The 13,814-nt window shown below is 44.2% G+C and overlaps 1 protein-coding gene across 2 annotated transcripts in view; it reads right to left on the bottom strand.

Moving 5' to 3' along the window:
* Positions 1-13,427, bottom strand: part of LOC128689358 (protein amalgam-like) — a 98,028-nt gene extending 84,601 nt beyond the window's left edge. For both annotated transcript variants that reach the window (XM_070083452.1, XM_070083456.1), the window contains exons 1-2: positions 13,169-13,427; positions 12,690-12,744 (exon numbers count right to left, since the gene is read on the bottom strand). In XM_070083452.1, the coding sequence (XP_069939553.1) occupies positions 12,690-12,738 (49 nt within the window). In that variant the 5' untranslated portion in view covers positions 12,739-12,744; positions 13,169-13,427. The remainder of the gene's footprint in view (positions 1-12,689; positions 12,745-13,168) is intronic.
* Between the last annotated feature and the right edge of the window lie 387 nt (positions 13,428-13,814).

Here is a 13,814-nt window from a genome sequence, read left to right as displayed (position 1 = left end):
TGACTTTAAATCCTAAATGCTGATGTAACCGAGAGGAAGTTTTTGATTGATCTTGAGCTGTGTTGCTGCCAATCTATCAGTTTTATTAAGGATTCAGAAAATTTATATACTGATGTTCATTTGCACATCAGCTTCAGAACTTCTCAGTGCCAACTTGAGAATACAACTTCTGAACGGCTTTGCGATAACTAGAGAATGCTTCATCTTCAATCTGATGTATGGCACTGGAAGGTTCGAATTAGTTCTGGGCTGCGTAGGTGCCAATTAATCATACGATAAGTTATGAAGGCATCTTCTGATTGTCTTGAAATGTTCAATGCTGAGATTTAACGGCAGTAGAAACTCATGCCGTGTATACTATTCCTTTTATGATAAATGGTTTAGAAAACCGACAGGTTGAAGAGTGAGACACTTATGCAACATACGGGAATGAACAATTCCATTCAAGATTGATGGAATGAACACATCGATTCCAGGCTGAGGTACTGATCACCTCAAACTCCTCTCTCTACACCGTTCTTCTTTGTATTGGACTGATGAAGCCACTGTGTGGCGAAACGTTTCATCAATAAAGATTCCCATATGTTGCATAAGTGTCTCGTTCTCCACTATTCCTTTTGAGTCCGCTGAGTTAGAGGGAAGGGGGGGAAGAGCTGGGCATATCTTTCGTGTATCGTGTAGTGACTCAACACTTGTAGCTGTCTGCATGTTAAACACACCTCTGCACAATATGCGAATGAGAATGCAATGAAGTTTACCTATTAACTGATTGGCTTGCTAGGTTTAAGACCAATCGCCTGCACAAGGGTCACTACCTGGAGGTTATTCCGGGGATCAACGCCCCCGCGGCCCGGTCCATGACCAGGCTGCAATTCACCTGTCCACCAATATGGATTATATTTAAATCACTAAAAATAGGAATTAGAGAAAGCACTCTTTGTATACATTGTTGTTCTCGATATATATAAAGAGAAATACGTAATTCATTATATATATATATATATATATATATATATATATATATATATATATATATATATATATATATATATATATATAAGATTAGGTGATGAAAGATTGAATATCAGATTGGAGGGAGAGAGTATGGAGGAGGTGAACGTATTCAGATATTTGGGAGTGGACGTGTCAGCGGATGGGTCTATGAAAGATGAGGTGAATCATAGAATTGATGAGGGAAAAAGAGTGAGTGGTGCACTTAGGAGTCTGTGGAGACAAAGAACTTTGTCCTTGGAGGCAAAGAGGGGAATGTATGAGAGTATAGTTTTACCAACGCTCTTATATGGGTGTGAAGCGTGGGTGATGAATGTTGCAGCGAGGAGAAGGCTGGAGGCAGTGGAGATGTCATGTCTGAGGGCAATGTGTGGTGTGAATATAATGCAGAGAATTCGTAGTTTGGAAGTTAGGAGGAGGTGCGGGATTACCAAAACTGTTGTCCAGAGGGCTGAGGAAGGGTTGTTGAGGTGGTTCGGACATGTAGAGAGAATGGAGCGAAACAGAATGACTTCAAGAGTGTATCAGTCTGTAGTGGAAGGAAGGCGGGGTAGGGGTCGGCCTAGGAAGGGTTGGAGGGAGGGGGTAAAGGAGGTTTTGTGTGCGAGGGGCTTGGACTTCCAGCAGGCATGCGTGAGCGTGTTTGATAGGAGTGAATGGAGACAAATGGTTTTTAATACTTGACGTGCTGTTGGAGTGTGAGCAAAGTAACATTTATGAAGGGATTCAGGGAAACCGGCAGGCCGGACTTGAGTCCTGGAGATGGGAAGTACAGTGCCTGCACTCTGAAGGAGGGGTGTTAATGTTGCAGTTTAAAAACTGTAGTGTAAAGCACCCTTCTGGCAAGACAGTGATGGAGTGAATGATGGTGAAAGTTTTTCTTTTTCGGGCCACCCTGCCTTGGTGGGAATCGGCCGGTGTGATAATAAATATCTATATATATATATATATATATATATATATATATATATATATATATATATATATATATATATATATATATATATATATGTGTGTGTGTGTGTGTGTGTCCATCAGCAGATGCATTACTATTATTATTAGATTCTGGGGTGTTTCGTTACTGTCATTGTCAAGATGACGTTTCTTGTCACAGAAAATAACTATCAATGTTCCCCACGCCCTTCGGGAAATACAAAAAATCTTCCTCCCCACCAGAGGAACAAGGGTGACTCCCCCAGCCTGGGAGGGAGACTAACACCTCACTCTCACCCTTGGGAAACTGATAAGTGTTTTCCACAAGTGTCTCGTAGACACGGAAACTTCATCTTCCCAACCATTCCACGGAATATCACTTTTCATCCACTCTGATTTTAAATCCTTATACTGCGGCAGACAGAATTGTGGACACGCTTACCACTGAATTAACTGTTATATGGACACACTTACCATTTAGTCAACTGTTATGTACACAGGCTTGCCACTTAATCAACGGTTATATGCACACACCACTTAACGGTTATATGCACACACCACTTAACGGTTATATGCACACACCACTTAACGGTTATATGCACACACCACTTAACGGTTATATGCACACACCACTTAACGGTTATATGCACACATCATTTAACGGTTATATGCACACACCACTTAATCAACGGTCATATGCACACACCATTTAATCAACGGTTATATGCACACACCACTTAATTAACGGTTATATGCACACATTTGCCACTAATCAGCCGTTACCTCGGATACCTTCGTACAACCATAAATATGCTAAGACTATATGACACAAATCAAAATTCAACGGTCTCCAACAATTTCCGATTGTCACATTAAAGCCGTGAGACCCATCCACTATCCCCGATCCAGAGAACCCGGCCAAATAGGTTTTGCCTAATTCTCCCATCCGGCATTTACTTCTTTTTCGCATTATTCCACGTTTTTATCACATTTTTGCCTGTGCACCCCTATTTCTCGTTTACTGTACATATAATGTTACCTTATCTGTTTCATTATTAGTGTCCCATATTCCTTCAACATCTACATACAGGTGTCAAAAAATTTGTATTTTTCTGTAGGATGCAATTAGAGAGCATTTCTAAGTACCAAACGAGGGTATGTGATTCAATAATAAAATTACCATTATTATTTTTTTCTAAATGTGAAAGACAAGCAAATTACGTTGGATTATGGAAGAATTCACAATAAAAAGCGTGACTGCAAGTATACTATATATATATAAAAGTGAAAATAGGAAATAAAACCTGAGTGCTTTCATGTGCTTACACACACATATTTCCAAGAGTCTTCCTATTCCCGGAGCCCGGCCATAGGCCAGGCTCGTCTGGTGCTAGCCTGATCAACCAGGCTGTTGCTGCTAGTGGCCCGTCTTCATGTGTAAGCACATGAAAGCATTCGGGTTTTATTTCCTATTTTGACTGTTTTTTTTCATTACATTAGATGAAAATACTACATCGTTCACTCCACAAAACTAGAAAACCTATCTATGCATAAGAACCAATAGAAGATTACTTGAGTCACAGGCGTCACACTCCATCACAATGATATATATATGTGAATCTCTCTAGCCATCACAGTGACGGGCATGAATTTCTCTAATCGTTCCTACGAGGCACATAAATTTCCATGATCCACGAGTGTGAATGAATTAACCTTACCAGCCCCATGACGTATGTAAATTTCTCTAACTATAACAGTGACGTTAACAGATTCTCTTAACCTATCAATGACGTTCACACTTAATCATCCTGAGAAGGTATTTATAATGAGTTTATATGTTCCTTCGTCCCTATTTGACGAGTGTCAGGCGTCCGTGGTTTTACCTTTTTTTAATAGGCGTACCTGTCTTTTGGAAAAAAATCTTAGATGGGAATTAGCCAATATAATAATAATAATAATAATAATAATAATAATAATAATAATAATAATAATAATAATAATAATAATAATAATAATGAGAGGAATTAATGTTGCAGTTTAAAAACTGTAGTGTAAAGCATCCTTCTGGCAAGACAGTGATGGAGTGAATGATGGTGAAAGTTTTTCTTTTTCGGGCCACCCTGCCTTGGTGGGAATCGGCCAGTGTGTTAATAATAATAATAATAAAATAATAACGATAATAATAATAACTCGTGTTGTATCACCCGTAGGGGTGATACAACACGAGCTTGAAAAAAATAATAGTATAAAAAGAAGGCAGTAACTTTTATATTCTTTGTGGGAGATGACAACACTAGGCTAACCTAACATGTGAACCACAGCAGTGAACGAGGCAGAAACGAAGATGAAATTATACACAAGCTTCATTTGCACTAATTATGAAGACAAAAACATATTTATTACTTTCACATACATGTATACCATACCTTACCTTTTATATACCTTTGAAGGGTGATTGAGAGTTTTCCTACTTCCCCGACCCTGGCTGTCTGGTGCTTGCCTGATCAACCAGGCTGTTGCTGCTGGCGGCCCATTCACCCACATATCTAACACAACCTGGTTGATCCGGCACCTGGCCGAGGTATATACAGACTTTGCAAAAGTTTTCGATAAATGCGACCATGGTGTAATTGTGCAAAAAAAAAAAAATGCATGCAAATGGAATTAGCTGAAAAAGTAAAGGCGGGCAGATGGATTTTCAACTTTCTCACAAACGGACTGTAAAGAGCAATAGTAAACAATTAAGTAAGGGACTGCCAAAATGAACAACTATGTTCCCCAAGGCACAGTACTCGCTCCCATCTTTTTTCTCATCCTGATATCTGATATAAACAGGGATATAAATTATAGAACCGTATTATCCATTGCAGACGACACTAAAACATGAGAGAGAAAGATTACATTGAGGACACAGATCTCCAAGATGATGCAAACGAAGTTTTCCAGTGGCCAGCAGAAAACAATGTGATGTTCTTTGAGGACAAATTTCAAATACGGCGTTACGGAAATTTTCAGAAAATAAAAACTAGAAATGAGCATAAAACAAATTCCAACTACTCAATAAAGCGAAAAACTAACCTGAAGGCTGAACCCATCTCAAAAAAAAAAAAAAAAAGCGAGATGAGCTCAGCGCGGGTTATACCTCCTTCATAACAGAATTTTCCACTCCACCTACTGCAACCCTTTCAACACTGTGGCTCCTGAGGAAACATTGGAGACAGTGCGAAAGGCCTATAGCTAGTTTTTTTTCATATTCTACGGCTTGTTCTTGTCACTGGTGGGTGAAACAAGAGTACTGAAAGCCAATGAAAACGTGGAACACTGAAAACAGGTGTACATGTGGGTACCTCCTGTAATATATATATATATATATATATATATATATATATATATATATATATATATATATATATATATATATATATATATATATATTAGACATAAACGAACTAAACTATATAAGCTTTCCCTCAATGGGTTTCAACTGTAGAAGGGAAGAGGAAATCAAGTTTAATACAAACCAGAGCTTCGGCACTGGAGAATGTGGCTTCCCGCTAAATTGAAGGAGGGAAGACACATAGCCAGGTGTCCTTGTTGCGAGAAACAAACCAACAGACACACACACACACACACACACACACACACACACACACACACACACACACACACACACACACACACACACACACACACACACACGCACGCACACACACACACACATACACACACACACACACATACACACACACACACACACACACACACACACACACACACACACATTGGCCAGGAGCTAGGACTCGACCCCTGCAACCTCAACTAGGTGAGTACACACACACACACACACACACACACACACACACACACGGAGCGGGAAGAGTGACTGGGACGCGGCCAGTTGAAGAGGCGGGGCCAGGAGCTGTGACTCGACTCCCGCAACCACAACTAGGTGGTGAGTACACACACACACACACACACTTGCCTCCTCTCTTGGTATCGTTGTTACATGTGACTCAACCTACTTCACTCTATTAGTGCAATGATGCTGGTGAAGCGCTCTCTTGCAAGAAGGAAATGGAGCTACCCTTCTCTTCCTGGAGTACAACCTGTTTTCCTCCCATTCTCCAGGTTCTGTACGACCACCTACGGATTTTGCGCTTGCCTCCAATAATAATAATAATAATAATAATAATAATAATAATAATAATAATAATAATAATAATAATAATAATAATGAACCTCATTTGCCCCACAGCAGTTCCAAAGCCTCATTAATAACTAGGAGTATGTTTACTTAATCTTTGTACTGAACCTCCGTTCAATATATTCAGCTCATTATAGCAACAAATTAATTTCCTATATTCCTCAGTAGTTTTTTTTTTTTTTTTATATTTTATTTAGAACAATACAATACAAGAGATAGATAAAGACAAAAACAGGTCTTACACAGATAAATCATTAACAACCACACAAACATGAACTTGAGATAACACAAATAACCCTCCTCACCCATACATGAAAACCCCTACACCTATGATAACCAATAAACGACTAATTCCAATTGCATTGGTATATGATTAACAAAACACACCATAATATGCATATATTGTCACTTTGTAAATTATAAAGTAGGACACCGTATACGTTAAATACAATTAACGTAATGTATTGAGAATAAGGTAAAAACAATATGTTCATCAAACACAGAATATATTAATAAACAAGGATCCAACACACTGACACCTCTACAAGCATCTAACAACATGCATATGAGTAACATATATAGAACAATGTCCTACTGCAAAATCAAACACATATATTGAGTATACTCGTCACAGACCATGAATACACATCATACGCCCAGGTTCATACACATTCACCCGCTACATACCAGGAGGCGACCCCGTTTTCACCCCTGACAGCCCATCAACATAACACATTGTACCATCCCTACCCTGCCCCACCCACCTAATTTACAAATTTAATAAAATCTCTAATGTAAGGGCTCTATATCCCTCAGAGAAATCCCGCTCCCACCTCCTCCCATAAAGTTCTCTATTACGGCACAACGTTTAAGAAAAACGTAACAGCCAATACCCTCCTCTTCACCTCACTTACCCCTTTCCCCCTCATTCCCCACATAATGTAGACATAATCTACCATAATGTACCCCACAGCCCTAATAATACTTTCATCCATACCCCCCACATCAAGACTCAATGCCCGCAGAACAGAGAAGTATTGACCACTTATCTTATGCAACACCCTGCTCAACCAACCCCTGACGCTCCCCAACCCCTCACAAAAATACACTACATGGAATGCAGAATCCTCCCCTCCACATATTCCACATACCCCCCCCCCTCAACCACCCGTCTAGCTCGTAAGACCACTCCCGATGGTAAAATCCCATGCAAAAACCGATACATCACCTCACGTCCACGGGGTTGTAACCTTAACCTACCAAACCTTCTCCATATACATCCCCAGTCATACATGGGGAAAATCCCCTCCACCGGAGCCACAACCCTTTCCGCCGACATCCTACACAGCCTACTTATTTTTACCTTACCCAGATCCCTAACCATCACCACTGCCCTCAAAATAGTTTCACACTCCCTCAACTCCGTCCCAGAAAACATGCGTTTCAATTTATTGTGTACCTTAACCAACCCCCCCCCACTCACACCCTCCCTCATCACCTCCCTTTTAATAAAGATACATTTGACCCTCCTCTTTAAGTTCATTAAACCCAACCCCCCCTGACGCACAGGTAACATTACTACATCCCTTCTAAGCCAATCACAACCTGAACCCCACAAAAATTTAAAAACCCCTCTAAGTATAGTTGCAATTGCCGTCCCCGTTAAAGGGAACACGGCAGCCACATGCCAAACCTTGCTATACAATAAAACGTTAATTACAATGGCACGCTGCACAAGGGTCAAATGATAAGGCCGCAATGCTCCCAATCGACCCAGTATCCTTTCTACCAACCTGACCGAATTATTAACACGTGCAACCTCAAGATCATCTGCATAGATTAGACCACAAATTTTTAATGACATCACCCGCGTTTTTACGACTGCACTACCCCACTCGACCCGCTCCCCCCAAGTTCCTAACCCCATAACCATGGACTTCTCCGAATTTACCCTCATACCAGTTGCACATGCAAACGTGTCGACCACTCCATCTAAGGCGTTTATGGACATCCCCTCTCTAACCAATACAGTGGTATCATCTACATACCCTATGAGAACAGGCCAAACGCCCCCAGTACCCCCCCCAACCCCTTCACTAACGCCCATATGGCGCTCCACCATTCTATAAAAGGGGTCCTGTATGCATGCAAATAAAAGCTGTGACATAGGACACCCCTGTCTAAGACCTCTGCCCATTACAATCCTCCCCCCTAATCTTCCATTAATCTGTACTCTCACCATTGCCCCTCTATATAACGCCTCTACCCATCCCACTATTTCTTCCCCATAGCCCTGTTTCCTAAGGATAGCTCTCAACGCCTCTCGCTCCACCCTATCATAAGCTCCTTGCCAGTCTAGTGCAACCAAACCCCCCCCTTCCCCCCCCTTTTTCTTCCACGAAATCCCTTAAAAGACCATGTCCCACCCCCATAGACCTACCTGGCAACCCAAACTGGGTTTCCGATACAACCCTCCCTACAACACACTTGAGCCTATTTCCTAAAATTTTTGCAAATAACTTATAATCCGCGCATAACAACGATATTGTTCTATAGTCCCTGAGCGAACGCTGTTCCTTACCCTTCGGTACCAAAACTACTACAGCTGTTGCCTGTCTTTCACCCAACCTTCCCCTTACCTTCATCAAGTTCAGTAACCTCACCAAAAAACCTTTTATTAACTCCCAATGCTGTTGATAAAACTCCGCCGGCAGTCCATCGATTCCCGGTGCTTTGCCCTTTCGCATGGCACTCAAAGCTCTCCATATTTCCCCCTCAGTTATGTCCCCCCCCAAAGCTTCCCTATCACTGTGTCCTAACCTACATGGCACACTTCCACACACCCTCTCTAAATCCCCTAATCCTACCCCTTCCTCCCGCCAATACTTTTCGTACCACGTATCCGCAAACAACCCCATCCCATCCGTAGTGTGGATAACCTGACCCGCCCTATACCCTCCCACCGACTCAAGAACCTCCAAACATGGAATAGCTGTTGCCTGCTGACGTTGTTTTTGTCTGCGCAACACACACGAAGACGGCCTATCTCCCCATAACACCTCCTCCACCCCCGCCATTACTCTCACCGCTTGGAACCGCTCGTCCTGAATTTCCCGCAACCGCTCTTTAAGTATCATAATGTCGTCCATCGGATAGACACCCTCTACTGTCCCTTTTACATAACAACCCTGTAACCTGTCCTCCAAATAATTAATCAACCCAAATTTTAAAGAATTAATCCTTTTCCCCTCCCTCACATAATAATGCCGAATCCGGTCCTTAGCCACACCATCCCACCACGTCACCACGTCCTCCACACCTTGTACCTCCTCAGTTAATCTCTCCCACAGCTCCGTAAAACCCCCCAACCCCTCCTCATCTTCCAACAGACTCGTATTTAATTTCCAATATCCCCTAGAGATACAAGCTAGAGAATCCCACTCTACTTCTGCGACAACCGCCCTATGATCTGAAAAAGCTAGTTCAATAGTACGGACAGACGTTGACAATACCTTATGAGATATATACAACCTGTCCAACCTAGCTGCGTAACCTCGCCTCACGAAAGTATGCTCCACCTCCCACGCTCCCCCACCTACCACATCCCTCAACTGAACGTCCACCAAAAGATTGCGTAATGCTGTCAACATATGCCCCGCCCCTCGTGGTTCCACATCCGCTCTCCTGATCACACAATTCCAGTCCCCACCTACGATGGCCACTTCAGGTAAACCACGGAAAGCAAAAACTAGATCATCACACACAAAATCCCTCTTGACTTTCATATCATTTTCAGCTGGTGCATACACACTTACAAAGGTTACCCTCTGCCCCATCCACCACCCATCCACACGCAACACCCTCCCCCCCCCCACCCCCTTCACGTCTTTGCAACACAAACGGGCTCGCCTCCTTTATCAATAAACCCACACCACCTTTCAAACGTGCCGATGGCAGAGTCAACACCGTATACCCGTCCACCTCGAGCACTCTACCCTCCCTGAAATTATGCTCCTGTAGAAAGACTACGTCCACTCTGTATCGACGTAAGAGCATACGAAAGCATTCCCTCTTCACACCAGTACACAGTCCATTCACATTCACAGTCATGCACTTAAGGCCTTTCTAAAGCTTCCAACCCTTTCTCCTCTCACCCTTCCCAGGGCCTCTTGCCCCAGGGTCAACATGTGGTTTGTCACCATCCACCCCCCCCCTCTTCGATGCCTCTTATCCTGGCTGTCACGAGAATATACATCCTTCCTCCCAGACCTCTGCGCGGGCGTCAGGACATCATCTGAGTCTGACGCAGCCGCCCTCTTCCTCGTAACACTCTCTACCGCCATACTGTCTACCGAAGATTCCTCACAGTGAACATCAACCTCTACTGTGACCTGTCGCACAGAGCTTGGTGACTCCTCTCTGTGCCTGCAGTTGTCCTCCTTCCTTCCCGTGCCTGTCCCGCCACACTCTCCTTTCAACTCAGGCACCATTTCACGGACCAAGCCATTATCCTCGCCCGAAGAAGGTAAAGTTTTCAATACCTCGTCGAGCTCCTCCTCCAGCTCTTGCACCTCCTGCTGAATGAGCACTTCCTCCCCCGTCACCGGCAAAGTGGCCATTTTCGGCTCCACACAACTCGTGCCCCGCTCAACATGCACCACAAGAGACTCTTCTACAATTTCACTCCACAGACGGCCATCTCCTCGGTTTCCTTTGGACTTCTCCTCTACGACTTCCACACCTGTAACTGGTGCACCACCTGTTTGCGCCGGCGCCCTCCACTGCCTCCCACACGTCGCCGCCATATGGTCATACTCTCCACACAACCTGCATGTCCGTCGCTGCCCAGCATACGCCACTAGAATTTGGGTCCTAAACTCCGGCATCACGACATATGACGGGATCGGGTGCCTCAGTGTCATTTTGAGGGAGAATGTACCCTCCGGACGTCCCACGTACGCACCTGCCGCCCACTTGCCTTGGGTTGCCAGATGCACGGTACCATAAGCTGCAAACACCTTCCGTAAGTCCTCCTCGTCAGCCTCGAAGGGGACATTGCGCAACTTCACCCACGTATAGTGGCGAGAAACGTCTATGAGTCGCACTTTGACAGCTGGAGTTACATCAATACTCACATGCTCAAATTTCGTCACTAACGACTCGTACACAGCCGTCGAATTTAACTTGACGAATAGACGATAGGCCCCATTCAGGGCCACACCATAAACCTCATCATCCTGCACTCCGTACGTTTCCCTGATGATTGCCGGAAGTAACACCTGCGCCGTAGAGGGGGAAATCGCCCCACGAAGCAGCTCCACGCCGACAGTGTTCACCCTACGTCGGATACTCAGCGCCATATTGTTGCTATGAGAGCTCTCCTGACAAAACAGCAGAGGGGTGCTGTGCACAACCGCACTCCACCGCAGTCAGGCAGCTAATTAACCTCAGTAGTTCAGGTATGACGTATTTCCAGTTGCGGCGCCAGAGTTACTATTCTGGGGGGGGAGGGGAGGTAAGAACTGAGGGGTTGATATCTGGTTGGATGTTGAACGACGAGGAGGGAGGGGGGGGGCTAGGAGATTTTGTTTTGCAACTGTTATTATGACTTTATTTGGCTTGCCTTGGGAAGGCTGAGGTAATTTTTTTTTTTTTTGGGGGGGGGGGAGGGGGGGGGAGCTGAAGTCTCCCTTGGCGCCTTCCCTGCGTATTCCATCTTGTGTAGTCTAATCAAATGATCTCAGAGACTTGTCATTTTCAAATTAGTCTGAGTATACCTATTCTCTTTCAGGGTCAGAATAATCTGCAACCATTGCATGTGACTTATTGGTTTTATTTGATCAACCTGAAGTCTACCTGGAGGGTATTCCGGAGGAGGATCAACGCCCCCGTGGCCCGGTCCACGACCAGGCCTCCCGGTGGATCAGGGCCTGATCAACCAGGCTGTTATTGCTGGCCGCACACAGTCCAGCGTATGAACCACAGCCCGGCTGATCTGGCACCGACTTCAAGTATCTGTCCAGCTCCCTCTTGAAGGTAGCCAGGGGCCTATTGGTAATTCCTCTCATGCCTGGTGGGAGGCTGTTGAACAGTCTTGGGCTCGGACACTGATGGTGTTTTCTCTTAGTATGCCAATGGCGCCCCTACTTTTCATTGGGGGTATTTTGCACCGCCTGCCCAGTCTTTTACTTTCGTAGGGAGTGATTTCTGTGTGCAGATTCGGGACTATCCCTTCTAGGATTTTCCAAGTGTAGATTGATATATATCTCCCGCCTGCGTTTCAGCGAGTACAAGTCAAGTGCTTCCAAGCTTCCCCAGTAGTTGAGGTGTTTGATAGAACTTATATGTGCAATAAAGGTTCTCTGTACACTTTCTAGGAGGAAAAAAATATGAACCACACATCTGCAATCTAGGTGTATCAGATACGCCCAAACGCCCACTATGGAGGGTATGGCCACGCTGAAGCTACGCCCACGCTGGAGCCACGCCTACGCTGCAGTCTTGCCCACGTATGCTCAAGACCTGGGTTACACCCACATACCTGTTGCTAGTAGCGCCAGCAGCATCAGCTTGGAGATCACCCTCTTCATATTTATGACTCACGAAATCGTAATGACACGATTGCAAACAAACCATACCCCGGCCGGGATTGAACCCGCGGTCATAGAGTCTCAAAACTCCAGCCCGTCGCGTTAGCCACTGGACCAGCTAGCCACAATAAGATTCGTCCAACTAGGTATATTTCTACACCATAGGAAGGTTAGCACAGGCACCACTGTGACCACAAATGCAAGTTTTTACAGACGAATCTCCAGCTAGCGTGGCCGTGACGAACTCTAGCTCAAGTCCCTTCACTGCCGTCAACATGACTCACGAAATCGTAATGACACGATTGCAAACAATATACCTAGTTGGACGAATCTTATTGTGGCTAGCTGGTCTAGTGGCTAACGCGACGGGCTGGAGTTTTGAGACTATGACCGCGGGTTCAATCCCGGCCGGGGTATGGTTCATATTTATAATCGCTCCTTCCACAAACGATCTTGTAGCCTTGGGATAACAAAATTATTACAAGTCTATATTATTCCAAACGTTCCAGAGACCCCTACAAAATATCACTAAGGGCTGGTGGGGGGAAATATATATATATGAAAAAAGTTTCGAGATAGGTTTCCAGATGGGTTCACAGCACAGGGGGGGTTGAACACAACTCAAGTGAGACTGGGGGGCCAGAGCGGCCAGCCACCACGTGCTCGGCAGGAAGCTGATGGCTCACTTTCGCATGAGCTACTCAGTGTCTCTTACCTCAGTTATAATTAATAATACTGTTGTTATCAGTGCTGTTGCATAAGACCTGTCTAAGACACAACCTGCGGCAATCAAAGTCAAATTCTTTATTTTGAAATTACTATACATAAAAATATATAATAACATGAAGGCCCATAGAATGCACAACATTTGGAAATATTTACATTCAGGAAGAATATAGTTATATACTAGTTTGAAAATAGAGTTTTAGGTGAGTGGACCAAACTCTGAGGTCGCGTCACTGAAGCGATAACTTTGTTCAGCTTTAATATAGATTGGACGAGTATATGAGTAGGAGTGGGTGGGTGTGAGGTGGACCTGCCTAGTATGGACAAAAAGGCTTACTGCAGTGTTCATT

Source organism: Cherax quadricarinatus, chromosome 1 (genome assembly GCF_038502225.1).
Source record: "Cherax quadricarinatus isolate ZL_2023a chromosome 1, ASM3850222v1, whole genome shotgun sequence".
In the NCBI taxonomy this organism is placed as follows: Eukaryota; Metazoa; Arthropoda; class Malacostraca; order Decapoda; family Parastacidae; genus Cherax; species Cherax quadricarinatus.
The sequence above is the reverse complement of the archived record's forward strand: the minus strand, read 5'-3'. Positions and strand labels throughout refer to the sequence as shown.